The 13,918-nt window shown below is 44.1% G+C and overlaps 1 protein-coding gene across 2 annotated transcripts in view; it reads right to left on the reverse strand.

Moving 5' to 3' along the window:
• The window catches only part of LOC130267179 (cysteine-rich and transmembrane domain-containing protein 1-like), a 40,906-nt gene extending 28,590 nt beyond the window's left edge, over positions 1–12,316 (reverse strand). The window contains exon 1 of one of the 2 annotated variants that reach the window (XM_056516531.1): positions 12,158–12,316. Coding sequence is in view for 1 of the 2 variants with exons in the window: in XM_056516530.1 (XP_056372505.1) it covers positions 11,636–11,683 (48 nt within the window). In the remaining variant the exon portion in view is untranslated. Of the gene's footprint in view, positions 1–11,635; positions 11,748–12,157 lie in introns of those variants that run through there. The other variant, XM_056516530.1, reaches the window with a different exon arrangement.
• Positions 12,317–13,918: the final 1,602 nt, after the last annotated feature.

The following is a 13,918-nucleotide window of genomic DNA, read 5'->3' on the forward strand; positions in this document are numbered from 1 at the left end:
GAGCACACCCCCTCGTGAATTCCCGCCCCTCAATGCAAGTCTATGGGAAGGGTGACGTCACGATCCTTTGGCCCCTGTATCGCCCGTTGTCAATCACGGATCGAACTTCGCTCCGTGAACAAGATGACATGGGGTGCTGCAGGAGAGATCAGGTGGGTTAGGGGAAATGATGCCTAGGGGCGGAGTACCCCTTTAACAATTCACTAATTTTTGTGCAATGGGTCAAAAATTAACAATGCATTTAAGAAAACTTACCGTATTTTTCGTCGTATAAGACGCACTTTTTCTTCCCCAAAACTGGGGGGAAAAAGTTGGTGCGTCTTATACACCTATCGCGGCGGTCCCTGCGGCCATCAACGTCCAGGACCCGCGGCTAATACAGGACATCACCGATCGCGGTGATGCCCTGTATTAACCCTTCAGACGCGGTGATCATAGCTGACCGCCGCGTCTGAAGGGAAAGTAACACTAACCCGGCTGTTCAGTTGGGCTGTTCGAGACCGCCGCGATTTCACCGTGGTGGTCCCGAACAGCCCGACTGAATAGCCGGGTTAGTGCTTACAGGACACCGGGAGTGACCTTACCTGCCTCCTCGGTGTCTTCTCCGTTCAGGGATCCCCTGTATGGCCGGCGCTCGTAACGATGTGATGACGGCGACGGAGAGCGAGGATACCCGGCCAGCAGCAGAGACGTTCCGGAGCGACGGGGACACGGCGACAGCGATGGAGCAACATCCAGGGCAGCGGTAACGGGTCCGGAGCGACGGGGACACGTGAGTATTACCTCCTATGCAGTGGTCTTCAATCTGCGGACCTCCAGATGTTGCAAAACTACAACTCCCAGCATGCCCGGACAGCCAAAGGCTGTCCGGGCATGCTGGGAGTTGTAGTTTTGCAACATCTGGAGGTCCGCAGATTGAAGACCACTATTGGGTTCAAAATCTTTATTTTTTAAGATTTTGCACCTATAAATTGGGTGCGTCTTATACGCCGGTGCGTCCTATAGGGGGCTAAAAATACGGTAAATGCTGAGTGGCATTTTTAGCTTTTTAAAGTGGTCAGGGATTTATCAATTGCGACTTTTAAATCTGTCACAATTTTTCTGCAATCTCACACCAGCTTAACCATACGTCAAGACTTGTCTACATCTACACTACTTTGCCATTTATGAACAACGTGCACCTCTTTGATAAACGTAGGGTAACAATATTGGCTGGACATGAGTTCACATGAATACTTTGAATTTAAGACATCACTGTATTTTTTATATTATTGTGTGTTTTGGATTTGCCCCTGTATAAAAACCCTGTCATGTGCGTGTGAAAAAAAGCATAGGTCCGTAGAAGTGCCATAATGGGCACAAAACGGCTGTTGCCCTACGACACTCCTGCACTGCTCCTACACTCCCAGCTACCTGCTGCTTTACAGACTGGATATTCTACCTATGTACAGTTTTCTAATTTGAACCCAGCCTAAGAGGTCATAAAAGGTCTTCCTGAAAAACAAGACACAAAATCTTGCACCGACACCTTACCTGGGTGTATCCAAATGTTTAACTTTTCTGCACAGATTAGATCTGCCAGCCACTCCATCTACCAGGAATGTTACTCATCCAGTAAAAAGGTAAAGAAGGAGCATAATAAGTATCATGGAACATTTCCTTATCAGTCACATGCTGATGATAACAGCCTTATAGTCATATTACATACACATCAATGATTCACCTGCCAGGTACTGGGTGTAGCACTGTTTTACTTAGGCAAATTATGATAATGGAATAAAAGCAAGTAGTTAATGATTATGTTACATGACTAGGGAAAAATCTAGTCCAGTGATAAACAAATACACATGCAATATGCTCTAAATTCTTCCTTGCTTATGCTTTTAAACTTAAATCCACAAACAAAAGGTTATTTTCTGCTTTCTATGTCATAGTCCAGTTTCATTAACAATCACACACGGCTGTTCTCAATGTGTTATTTTACGGCTGCCTACTGCTGACTTTTTACACAAATTAGACAACTGCTTTAAAATGTACCTGTTGCCAACCCAAAAACTGAGATGTTACTACCATTGAATAGTTTAGTAAGCCAGTCAGATGGGCGTGATCTTAGTTTTAATAATGAGAGGGATGGGCAGAATTATACATTTATTCCCATTATTAATATTAAGTTCCCACCCATCTGACTGGTTCCCTGAATTGCCAGACAAATTATAAACTTACATAACTGGGGAATGGAAGGGCATCAAGAGACTGTACAAAAGGTGTCGGATCAGGGCTACCCTCAGGGCTTAGCAGAATCAGATGATTTCTTTAATTTTTGAAAACTGCTCTGAAAAATAAAAGCAATCTGATTGCTATGGGTAACTGGTCAACCTCAGCATAGGTCGTGATGAATCTCCCCCTAAATGTATCAGAAAATCACAATGAAAGCTACAAAAAGAAAAAAAAAACACTGTAAGGGTACAATAAGACGAGCTGATCCACAGCCGAAGGACTCCTACAGGGTGCCTCAGATGTGCCTGTTCAGAGCGGCAATCCGCCGCTACGAGCAGACATACTGCGATGCGAGAGTCGCCGCGCACATGCGCAGTATACTCGCACATCGAAGCTGAACGTCCCCTTAGGAAATATTCATATCCTTCACTGAAGGCTCATCTAATCTGCATTGGGCATTCGTAACTAGAGGATTTCCCAAGGTGTAAACTCAGAATAGGTGAGAACTGCACCACATATTGCTAGGGTGTGCATAGCATGCATTTTTCAGTTCCTATTTTGGCAAGTAATGTGTGCTGAAAAACACTGGCCTTAGGGCTAATACACATACCAAATTAAACAGCGGCCTGAACTACACTACACTATCAATGCTTTGCAGATGAGCTCATCCTACTTTTAAGGGGTTCACATATTTAGTCTATGACATATGGCAAATTTTTCCGGCATTTAACCCGGCTTCGGGCAAGCAGGGCCGGACCTGACAAGAGCGGAGGCGCTCAGCAGTCTGTATACAGCGGGCTCCCGACTCACTCCCGCTCCATACTCTGCAGCCCCTGGCTGTTCTCAGTAGTTGGGGGGCGTCTAAAGGGACATGTGAATGTTCCCTGATGGGCTAGTGGGGTGGATTGCGGGGGGGGGGGGGCAGATCCCACTATAGAGGTAGCCAGAGGCTTACCTCTGTTTCCCTGGTGTTCGTGGCTCTGTCATTGATAGAGCCTAGCTGGACTAGGCTCTATCAATGGATTGCAGAGCACACAGATCAATGGAGTTCAATAGAACTCTACTGATCTGCATGAGGAATCTAATGATTCCTCCTAAAAGTCTAATAAAGTGCAAAAAAAATAAAAAAATAAAATTAAAAAAAAAAGTTCCAATAAAAGTTTAGAGGAGACATTAACCCCTTCCATGTTAAAAGTTCAAGTCACCCCCTTTTCCTATATAAAAACATGTAAACATAAATTATATTTAGTATCGCTGCGTTAATTGTACGAACTATTAAAATATAAAACATTATGTATCCCATGCAGTAAAAAGTCAGATCAAAAAAATAAGCCCTCACACAGCCTGGCATACGAAGAAAAAAAAAAAAAAAGCTGCAGGGGTCAAAAAAGGCAAATAAATTTTTTTTGAAAAAAAGTTCTGAATTTTTTTTTCAATTAGTAAAACATGAGGAAAACTATACAATGCTGGTATTGCTGTAATCAGGCCGGCCTAAAGTATCAAAACAACATGTTAGCTCAACCACAAGGTAAATGGCGTAGCAAAGAAAACCACCAAATTCGAAAACTTATCTTTTCCTATTTCAATTTCACTTCACCGATTATATATATATTTTTTTGGCTCGGAGAATGTTATTGAAAAATTAGAAGGTATCATTATAGTAGGTAGTTATGGCTATTATAGGGCGAGGAGGAAATAATGAGAGTGTAAGGGTGCGTTCCCACAGGGTGTATACGCAGCGTATTTGACGCTGCGCAAATTTTACGGCAGCAGCGGGAAATACGCTGCGTATCCCTTGCTCACTATACACACAGGGCTTTCCGGCGGCAGCCCTATGTGTGTAGTGAGTTTTGGAGGCGGGGCCGTGTGCCGGCGTGACTGTGACGCGCGGCCCCGCCTCCAAAACTCACTACACGCATAGGGCTGCTGCCGGAAAGCCCTGTGTGTATAGTGAGCAAGGGATACGCAGCGTATTTCCCACTGCTGCCATAAATTTTGCGTAGCGTCAAATACGCTGCGTATAGGCCCTGTGGGAACGCACCCTAAAAGCGAAAATTTGCCCGGACAAGTGGATCGTCAGGAGGGACAAGTAAATTTTGCTCCATTTTAGTCCCGTGGACAAGTAGTGTTTTTATTAAAATTTCCACACCCCTGATTTCTAGTAAGAACAACAAAGAACTATAAGAAAAGACATCACAGGATTGTTATTTCATGAGAATATATGGAGTAAATCTCTTACACAACAAATTAGTTTGTTTTTATCTATTGGAATTTATTCCCCCCCCATTACAGTATCATTTCTAAATATTTTAGGACACGTAAGCACCAGTGAAGGACAGCTATGTTTGAGCTGTACCAGTCAATTCTAGAACAAAACAAAACACAAGTAAGATATAAACATGAATGTGTCAAATATTCCCTAGCACTGATGACAGATAAAACATAGCTTCTTCCAGCAGGTTTTTAAAGACAAATAATAAATAAAAGACACACACACACAAACTTTCCTAAATGAAGAGGAGTGAGGCAACATGTTACAAATGGTGCACATATTTTTATGCAATTTTGACAGAGAAAAACAAATCAAAAATGATAGAAAACTAGACAAAAAAAAGGCTTATTAGGTCAGATGTACGTGCAGCAGATCGGCACTAAAAATCGGCACTAAAAATATGCCACGCGTGATTCTTACAAAACCTCCCAGAAAAAAATTTAAAAAATTAAAATATATAGATAGAGATAGATATATATATATATATATATATATATATCTATATATCTATCTATCTCCACACACACAAAAAACTAACAATACTAGCTTATTAAAGTGGATGTCCCACCATTACAAGTTATACCCTTTCCACAGGATAGGGGGTCAAACACTGGGACTACCCACAATCTCAAAAACAGGGACTCCTGTCAGAATAAAGCATCAGTGCATGTACTGAAAACTTTAGCATGTTACAGAAGATGATGTCACTCTTGGTTTTAGAATTAATTATTCTCTATGGCAGCTGCCAGAGATAGGTGATGACCTGCACATCCACAATCTTAAAGGGGGTAGTCTGGCCCTAGGACATCTTATCCTCTATCCAAAGAATAGGGGATAAGATTTCTGATCGAGGGGGTCCCACCGCTTGGGACCCCCGCAATTCTCACATGCAGCACGCCCCCTCCCATAGACTTGCATTGTGGGGGCAGGGTGTGATGTCACACAGGGCGGAGTCGTGATGTCATGATACTCCGGTCCCGTAGTCGTGACCCGGCAGACTCCGAGGCTGCAGCTCTGCGTGCAACTCCCACAGGAGGGTGCTGCATGCGAGAATTGCGGGGGTCCCCAGTGGCAGGACCCCCGCAAACAGAAATCTTATCCCTCTATCCTTTGGATAGGGAATAAGATGTCTTAGGGCCAGAGTACCCCTTTAAGAAGATCAACCCGCTTCTTCTGTCAGAATAAAGTAGTGTAGTAAGGCACACGAGTAACCAATACTCCATTTGTTATCTATGGAGCCAAAGATCACTGATTGCTGTAGTCAGATATTCATAAATCAAACCTAGTAGTTAGCTGGCACCACGGTGGTTAAAGCTATTTTAATCCCAGGAGAAGCTCCAAATAAACCAGCAATGGCCAGGTTCATGCAGACACAGTATATAGCATGGGCATTGCACGATGATCTAGGCAGATCATTGAAGATTTAAAAAATGTAAGATACAGGTCATGACACCCACCCACTGTGCCTTGATAAAAAAAAAAAAACAAGGATTTTATTAAATTTGCTTTAAAAATCCATAAAGCGCAACAGCAAACAAAGACGATATCAGGAACATCTGCATTGTATCGTCTTTGTTTGCTGTTGCGCTTTATGGATTTTTAAAGCAAGTTTAAAGGACATCTGCAGCGTTACAAACACTTATCCCCTATCCTCATTATAGGGAATAATGTTTGATCGCGGGGGGTCTGAACGCTGGGGCCCCCGGCGATCTCCTGTAAGGGTCCGCGGCTGTCACGTGCAGGGGGCGTGCCAGCCGCAGCATGACGTTGCGGCCGGCACGCCTCCTCCATACATCTCTATGGGAGAGGCGGGGAGGCAGCATTCGTGCCTCCCCGCATCCCCCATAGAACTGTATGGGGACGGGGAGGAGACGGGGCGTCACCGTCGACCTCTAGGTCGACGCTACATGCCTTAGCGCTCACCATGAGCGCTTATGGCGGCGCCCCATTAGTGAGATCGGGGGGGCCCAGCGGTCGGACCCCCCGCGATCAAACACTTATCCCCTATCCTGTGGATAGGGGATAAGTGTAATGCCACGCAGTTGTCCTTTGATAAAATCCTTGTTTTTTTTCAAGGCACAGTGGGTGAGTGTCATGACCTGTATCTTACATTTTTGATTTGACTGTACTCCTATCTCTGGCAGCTGCCATAGAGAATAAATGAATCAGCGGTAGCGCATTGACCGGAAAAAGAGAAGCAGGTCCCAGTTCTTGATAATGTGGGGAGGGGGTCCCAGCAATCAGACCCACACATTCAGTTAGTAACCCCTTGATGATCGTTGTTAACGCTTGATGCACTTTGGCTGGTACTGGTTCATCCACTTTTATGTAATTTATCTTATTTATAAAACAAGGCTGGACCATTGAATATATGAAGCACTTGCTACTTTTTGTCTCAACCTCTTCTCAAGAGCAACCCCTTTCTTCAGGCGGAAATTTTCTAGCAGATTTTTCATCCGGATTTTCCGCTTCACAAATTCCGAAGTGTGAATTTGTGAACGGAAAACCATTCACTACACTATGCATTATAGTAAGTGGAATTTCTGCCGGAAATTTCAAAGCAAAAATTCCGGCGGAAATTCCGTAGTCTGAACCTAGCCTAACAGTATTTGTGTAACTTTAAATATGATGCTTCAGTTGAAGTGTCCCTGGGACACTTCCTAAAACATAAATTAAGTACTGTGATGGAAAAAAACAGCTTGGACATTAAGGCCCAAAATAGGTGGTTTACCAAGGGATTAACCACAACCCAGCGTGCTCTAAATATGTTATTTAATATTTTTTTTTGCAATTTTCACATTAGGCTTTTAAACAGAACTTTCAGAAGTTGGAAAAAAAAAGCTTTGACAAAAATAAGACAGCGGCAGTCATGTGATATTGCATGACTACGGACACAATGCACAATGCAGCCGAGATGTCACATTGGAGCTCAGTGGAATACAAAAAACCATTTTAACAACAAGTACAAGGTTTTTATACCTTACTAATGTAAAGTTAGATTTATTTATTTTTCAAATGGATCTGTAAAACCGAGCCAATGTTTTTCATAGTTAAAATTAACAGTTGTGTCAATCGGACAAGTTTCCGTCTTAGCAGGACAGACAAAGATTAAATGGGCACTGTCAGATTCAAAAAACTTTTTATATGTTGTACATCTTAGCAAAACATTAACCTTTGTAATATACTTCATAAAATGTTATGATTTTATAAGCAATTACTGCTATAAAGGAAAAAAAAATGTTATGAGGTATTTTAGAAAAGTTTTGCCAAGAGGTACAACATATAAAAAGTTTTTGTATCTGACAGTGCCCATTTAAGTTCACATCTTATCTTCTGCCCCACTGTCAAGGTATAGATAGCAGTCTGTCAAAAACCAATGCAGACATATAGCTTGACTTGTTGTTGCCGGGCCAATTTACTTAAATGGGGAGAATGTAGTCATATTATTGTGACTACATTTTGTCCATTTTCTCTTTTTCTTTTCAGTGTTCTTGCTCACATTCCGCGAGCTGCCGGCAGGAGGGTGTGGGCGTTCCTCAGCAGATGCAACGTCACTGAAGCCTGCTGGGGAGGACTGCTTCCGCCCTCATTTCATGCTTCAATGAGGAGCAGCGGCCGGCCGGGAGAAGGTGAGACCACTGTCAACCCCGTTGTCCGCTCACAATCCCTGCCGCCATGAGCCCACATTTGCAGAGGCCCCGCCTGTCCTCCGTGTGCAGAGGTCTGCGAGGTATGAGTGTGGGCACAGCGCTCCTGCCTGTGTGATTGACAGGCAGGGAGCTGCGCTGAGCTGGTCACGTGCTCAGCCAGCAGTTTGCTATTTTGGACTCACTGCCAGGCCGGCCAGGAGACCCCTAGTGGCCCCATCTACAAACTGAAAAAAAAAGACATAAAATAAAGCTTTTTTTTTTTTTTTAATAAAATAAAATTAGAAAGTAGTTTAATACTGAATAAACTTTAACATATCAAAAAAAAAAAAAATTTTTTTTTTGATGAAAGGTACTCTTTAATTACTCCTTTATTGCCCTCTGTGCAAATTCATCACCCCCTCTTTACCACCCCATGTGCCATTTTATTCCCCCTTTATCCCCCTATGACAAAGTGGGGAAGGGTGATGAATTTACACAGAGGGTAATAATAAAGGGGGAATGAAATGGCAAGAGGAGGGGGGGCCAGGGGGGAGTTGGGTTCAAGGGGAAATGATCAACCCGTTTATTCCGTTTTGCAGCTTAGACGGTTTTTTTCAGTTTTTTACCCATACCCAAAACCGTAATCTACCACTTTTTTTGTGTGGGTGAAAAAACGTATTAAACCGTATACGTTTTTTGCTTTTTTATTTTTTTTAACATGGTAGTCAATGGGAAACGTATGTGCGTACGGTTCCATCCTGTTTTTGACTTTGCAAAGTTTTTTTTTTATTGGAATTTCAATCAAACAAGGGAAACTTTTTTTCAAAATGGAGTGAAAAGTTAAAAACTTATGTTAGGAATCAGTTTTTCATCAAAAACCTGATACAGGAAACCGTATTGCAAAAATGTGGTGTGCATGCACCGTAACAAGTTCCCTTTAAAGATAGGAAAAAAAAAAAAACAGGTGGTTTTTCAACAGGATGCAAAAAAATGATATAAACCCCAACTTTTAGACTTCTCTTATTCAAGTCCATTCCTGGCTTTGTAAGGGCGGAAGTGGAGTGTTGAGAAGTAGAAGAGATAATGGGGGACATTTATCAAAACCTGTGCAAAGAAAAAGTTGCCCAGTTACCCATAGCAACCAATCAGATCGCTTCTTTCATGTTACCGAGACCTTGTTAAAAATTAAAGAAATTAAGAAATCTGATTGGTTGCCATGGGCAACTTTTCTTCTGCACTGGTTTTGATAAATCTCCCCCATTGAAGGTCTTTCCCTTTAACGACGAAGGACGTAAATGTACGTCCTGGTGAGGTGGTACTTAAAGGGGTACTCCGCCCCTAGACATCTTATCCCCTATCCAAAAGGATAGGGGATAAGATGCAGGTCGCCGCAGTCCCGCTGCTGGGGAGCTCCGGGATCGCCGCTGCGCTATCATTGCTGCACAGAGCGAGTTCGTTCTGTGCGTAATGATGGGCGATACAGGGGACGGAGCAGCGTGACGTCATGGCTCCGCCCCTTGTGACATCACGGCCCGTCCCCTTAATGCAAGTCTATGGCAGGGGGCGTGATGACCGCCACGCCCCCTCCCATAGACTTGTATTGAAAGGGGGGGGCGTGACGTCACGAGGGGCGGAGCCGTGATGTAATGATGCTCAGGCCCCTGTATCGCCTGCCATTACGTGCAGAGCGAACTCGCTCTGTGCAGTAATGATAGTGCGGTGCTGCAGCGGCGATCCCGGGGCTCCCCAGCAGCGAGACTGCGCGATCTGACAACTTATCCCCTATCCTTTGCATGTAATGTAATGGCAGACATCTGCGATCACTAACCCCTCAGATGCAGTGATCAATACAGATCACGGTATCTGCAGCATCGCGGTACTTTGAATGGATGATCGGATCGCCCGCAGCGCTGCTGCGGCGATCCGGTCATCCAGCATGGCGGCCAGAAGTCCCCTCACCTTGCTCCGGCCGTCTCCTGGGGTCTTCTGCTCTGGTCTGCGATCGAGCAGAAGATCACCAATAATGCTGATCAGTACTATGTCCTATACATAGCACTGAACAATATTAGCAATCTAATGATTGCTATAAATAGTCCCCTATGTAGACTATTAAAGTGTAAATATAAAAGTTAAGTAAAAAAAAATTGCAAAAACCCCTCCCCCAATAAAAACGTAAATTGTACCATTTTCCCTATTTCACCCCCAAAAAGTGTAAAAAAAAATATATATTTTATGTACATATGTATATCTATTAAAATAAAATGTTAATGATACCGTATGGTGAACGGCGTGAACGTTAAAAAAAAAATGCATTAAAAAAAGTATTAAAAGTTTTATATAAGCAAATATGATATCAATAAAAAGTACAGACCACGGCGCAAAAAATGAGCCCTCATACCGCCGCTTATACGGACAAATGAAAAAGTTATAGGTCTTCAAGATAGGGGGTCTTTTAAACATACTAATTTGGTTAAACAGTTTGCGATTTTTTTTAAGCGCAACAGTAATGGAAAAGTGTATAATCATGGGTATCATTTTAATCGTATTGACCCAAAGAATAAAGAAAACATGTCATTTTTACCATTAATTGTACGGCATGAAAACGAAACCTTCCAAAATTAGCAAGATTGCGGTTTTCTTTTTAATTTCCCCACACAAAAAGTGATTTTTTTTGGTTGTGCGATACATTTTATGGTAAAGTGAGTGATGGCATTACAACGGACAACTGGTCACACAAAAAACAAGCCCTCATACTAGTCTGTGGATGAAAATATAGAAGAGTTATGATTTTTTGAAGGCGAGGAGGAAAAAAGGAAAATGTAAAAATATAATTGCCTGCGTCCTTAAGGCCCAAATGGGCAGCGTCCTTAAAGGGGTAGTCCAGTGGTGAAAAACTTATCCCCTATACTAAGGATAGGGGATAAGTTTGAGATCGCGGGGGTCCGACCGCTGGGGCCCCCTGCTATCTCTCTGTACGGGGGCCTGGCTCTCCGACCAGATAGCGGGTGTCGACCTCCGCACGAAGCGGCGGCCGACACGCCCCCTCAATACATCTCTATGGCAGAGCCGGAGATTGCCGAAGGCAGTGCTTCGGCTCTGCCATAGAGTTGTATTGAGTGGGCGTGTCTGCTGCCGCTTCGTGCAAAGGTCGACACGCCCCCTTTCCGCGGGCTGTCGGGGCTCCGTACAGGAGATCGCGGGGGGCCCCAGCGGTCGGACCCCCCACGATCTGCAACTTATCCCCTATCCTTAGGATAGGAGATAAGTTGTTCACCACTGGATATCTCCTTTAAGGGGTTAAGCAGATCTGTTATAACCAGGAGTAAAAAAAAAAAAAAATAGTAATAATAATTTTCACTGCTGCTGTAAAAAACATGAGATCTTTAAAAAAAATAAAAATAAAAAATTCACACCACAATTTTTTTTTTTCCTCAACCACATCACAACTGCAGTAAAAACGTCTTAATGTACGTCTCCTACTGCAGTGATACCGCTACATCTGTATACCAGTATATACCTCGGGGTCTGCCAGCAAAATGAGATCATCCTGTGTCAGCTGCTCCATGTACAGACGTCATAAGTGTCACCCGGGGTGGACATGACTCTAGTAATAGCCGCACATTAGGGAACAGCTACCTCATGCTACTCTCTACAACCGGTTTTTATATTTTTCGACCGAGGTGCCTCCAGCTGTTGCAACACCAGGCACGCTCAGACCGCCAAAGGCTGGGAGTTGTAGCTTTGCATCATCTGCCCAGTATATACCGCAGTGTTTCCCAACCAGGGAGCCTCCAGCTGTTGCAAAACTACAACTCCCAGCATGCCCGGACAGCCGAAGGCTGTCCGGGCATGCTGGGAGTTGTAGTTTTGCAACAGCTGGAGGCACCCTGGTTGGGAAACACTGATATAGCGGGTGACCCGGCAGTTTATCTCTCTATAACGCCCTATCACCCTCACCCCTTTGAGCAGTCTACCCCTCTATGACACATATTCTCTGTCATTCACATTAAAGTACAGATCACTTGGCTGCGCTCTTTACCTTAGGGCACAGCCGCTTCTCTCAGCCGGGTGGTGCAGACGCCGCCGATCACTACTACTGCTGCTGCTGCTGCCTCCTGACGTCTAGTTCTCTCGAGAAGGCGGTCACGTGATGACGTGGTTGCTAAGGTGTGGACGAAGAGGCTGTGCGCAGTCGGGATTGGTGACGCCGGAATTCTGCCTGTTATCTGAGGAGGACTTGTTTACACCGCAAATAGACCGGCCAAGCGAGAGGCAGGATGGAGGTGCCCCAGTTTCAGTGGAGCACTCCCCCCCTCCCTTCATATGCTGATCGCTTTTACATAAGGCAGTGATTTAACAAGCAGAGTGCCTCCAGCTGTTGCAAAACTACAATTCCCAGCCGGGCATGCTGGAAGTTGTAGTTTTACAACAGCTGGAGGCACTCTAGGTGGGAAACACTGACATAAGGATTCTGCAGGCGGGTTAGATGACGGGTTAGATGACGTAAAAAATCTTTACATACAAATCTGATGTATCTCAAGTGAATAGATAAAAAAAAGAAAGAAAGCGTATCCCATCCCAAAACACACCATTTGGTACAGGCATGCTGATACAGATATACCTAATTTAAAGGGGAACTCCGGAATAGGAAAATGATTGTCCATACTGCCGGCAGTTAAAAAAATAAACTGGTACATACCTTCCTTCGCTCCTCCGGTAACCGGCCTCCGTCGCGATCCTCTTCCTGGTTGCCGGTGGTCGGCGAGTCATACTGCACTCAGCCAATCACCGGCCACAGTGAAGTCCCAACTCGGCCGGTGATAGGCTGAGCGGCAGTGCCCAGTTACCTCTTGACAAAGCCGTGTGAAGCGGCGAAACATGTCGAGGGGGGCCACTAATTGATTTTAAAATCAGTGATTATCCTTCCCACAACTGTGTGCACACTGCAGGTACACACAGATATACCAGTGACCTGTTGAAGCCGGAGCGGCGGCAGTATAATCAATCTAGATGGGAAGAGAGACACACTGATGTTGTTAATCCTTTTCTTTTTGTGTGTTTAATTATAATTACAATAAAGATATAATATATGGTAAATATAGGGTATTAGTTCATCACCCTTTTGGTGATCTTTTGGTAAATAGGCTGAGCGGCAGTGTGACATTTTCAGCCCCAGGAGCAGATGCCGGGGAGGAAAATGTCACACTGCCTCTTAGCCTATTGCCGGCCGAGTCGGGACTTCACTGCGGTCGATGATTGGCTGAGTGCAGTATGACTCGCCGACCTCCGGCAACCAGGAAGAGGACCGCGGCAGAGACCGGAGCTGATTACCGAGGGCGCGAAGGAAGGTATGTCCTTGTTTATTTTTTAACTGCCGGCAGTATGGACGATAATTTTCCTATTCCAGAGTTCTCCTTTAAGCAAACAAGATGAAAATGATCCAGCAGAGTAATGCAAACTCCAGTTTTATTCAAGTAAAATCAATACATCATGATAGATGGTGAAGAGAATCCCGGACACGTTTCGAACGGCAATCCGTTCTTTGCCACAGCTACCATAGAAATGCACAGGGTCTGCTTTTATAGACCACAACAATTGCATGGGAAAAGACAAACACAGGTGTAATAAAAATCAGTAAGTTAAGACCATGTGATCAAAAGGTGTGGTACGACCAATGGAACCAAGATGCACAGTGTGAATGAGATCACAAGCGGACAAAGCCGCTTCTGAATGTAAGATGTATATAGGTGCTTGTTCACACTGAGTTTGGTGTACAAAGAAACAGAACTCAATCAAAACA

Source organism: Hyla sarda, chromosome 4 (genome assembly GCF_029499605.1).
Source record: "Hyla sarda isolate aHylSar1 chromosome 4, aHylSar1.hap1, whole genome shotgun sequence".
NCBI classification, from domain to species: Eukaryota; Metazoa; Chordata; class Amphibia; order Anura; family Hylidae; genus Hyla; species Hyla sarda.